Genomic DNA, 1,614 nt, shown 5'->3' with positions numbered 1-1,614 from the left:
CCACCACCACCACCACCACCAACACCACCACCACCACCACCAACAACAACAACAACAACAACACGTTCCCACCACCACCATCACGTCCCCACCACCACCACCACCACCACCACGTCCCCACCACCACCACCACATCCCCACCACCACCACCGCGCCGCCCCACCTGCGTGAGCGCGCGGATGGGCCGGCACATGGCCTCGTTGGCCACGCGGATGAAGCCCATGGCCACCTCCTCGATGGAGAGCGCGGTGCCGGCGGCGTTGACTTGGGCGGCCATGTCGGCGAAGGCCTGCAGCGTGGCCTCGCGGCTCAGCGGCTGGTCCTCGTGCGGCCCGAAGATGCGCGGGAAGAACTCGGGCAGCAGGCGGCCCAGGCACAGGTTGGCGTCGGTGACGGTGAGCGGGCCCCCTGCGCGGCGTGGGCGTGGTGGGCACCATGGCGAGGGCCATGGGGAGTGGCTTGGGGAGTATCATGGGGATCGTGGTGGTGAGCACCATGGGGAGCGCCATGGTGAGTGCCATGGAGAGCACGGTGGGGAGCACCGTAGGGTGACACCATAAGGAACGCTGTGGTGACCACCATGGTGAGCACTATAGGGTGACACCATAAGGAACGCTGTGGTGAGCACCATGGAGAACACTGTGGTGACCACCATAGTGACCACCATGGTGAGCACTATAGGGGTACACCATAGGGAACACTGTGGTGACCACCATGGTGACCACCATGGTGAGGGCCATGGTGAGCACTAGGAGGTGACACCATAAGGAACGCTGTGCTGACCACCAAGGAGAACACTGTGGTGACCACCATAGTGAGCACCATGCTGAGCACTACAGGGTGACACCATAAGGAACGCTGTGGTCACCACCATGGTGAACACCATAGGGTGACACTATAGGGAACGTTCTGGTGAGCACCATGGAGAGCACTATAGGGTGACACCATAAGGAACGCTGTGGTGACCACCATGGTGAGCACTATAGGGTGACACCATAAGGAACGCTGGTCCCATCATGGTGAGTATCATGGTGAGCATCATGGTGAGCACCATAGGGTGACACCATAGGGAACGTTCTGGTGAGCACCATAGAGAGCACTATAGGGTGACACCATAAGGAACGCTGTGGTGACCATCATGGTGAGCACTATAGGGTGACACCATAAGGAACGCTGTGGTGGCCACCATGGTGAGCACTATAGGGTGACACCATAAGGAACGCTGTGGTGACCACCATGGTGAGCACTATAGGGTGACACCATAAGGAACGCTGTGGTGACCATCATGGTGAGCACTATAGGGTGACACCATAAGGAACGCTGTGGTGACCATCATGGTGAGCAATATAGGGTGACACCATAAGGAACGCTGTGGTGACCACCATGGTGAGTATCATGGTGAGCATCATGGTGAGCACCATAGGGTGACACCATAGGGAATGCTCTGGAGAGCACCATGGTGAGCACTATAGGGTGACACCATAGGGAACGCTGTGGGGAGCACCATGGAGAACGCTGTGGTGACCACCATAGTGAGCACCATGCTGAGCACTACAGGGTGACACCATAAGGAACGCTGTGGTGACCACCATGGTGACCACCATAGGGTGACAC

At 58.6% G+C, this 1,614-nt stretch overlaps 1 protein-coding gene across 1 annotated transcript in view; it reads right to left on the bottom strand.

Annotated features, from left to right (window-relative positions):
* Positions 1 to 163: 163 nt before the first annotated feature.
* Positions 164 to 1,614, bottom strand: part of LOC112958387 (5-oxoprolinase-like) — a gene marked incomplete at its 3' end in the record, with an annotated part of 4,725 nt that continues 3,274 nt past the window's right edge. Inside the window, exon 3 of the mRNA XM_026052215.1 lies at positions 164 to 408. Coding sequence (XP_025908000.1) covers positions 164 to 408 — 245 coding nt within the window. The remainder of the gene's footprint in view (positions 409 to 1,614) is intronic.

The sequence above is a fragment of the Nothoprocta perdicaria genome, unplaced genomic scaffold (genome assembly GCF_003342845.1).
Source record: "Nothoprocta perdicaria isolate Ctin4 unplaced genomic scaffold, notPer1 scaffold_851, whole genome shotgun sequence".
Taxonomy (NCBI): domain Eukaryota; kingdom Metazoa; phylum Chordata; class Aves; order Tinamiformes; family Tinamidae; genus Nothoprocta; species Nothoprocta perdicaria.
Note: the sequence above shows the minus strand (reverse complement) of the source record. Positions and strands in the feature narration are given on the sequence as shown.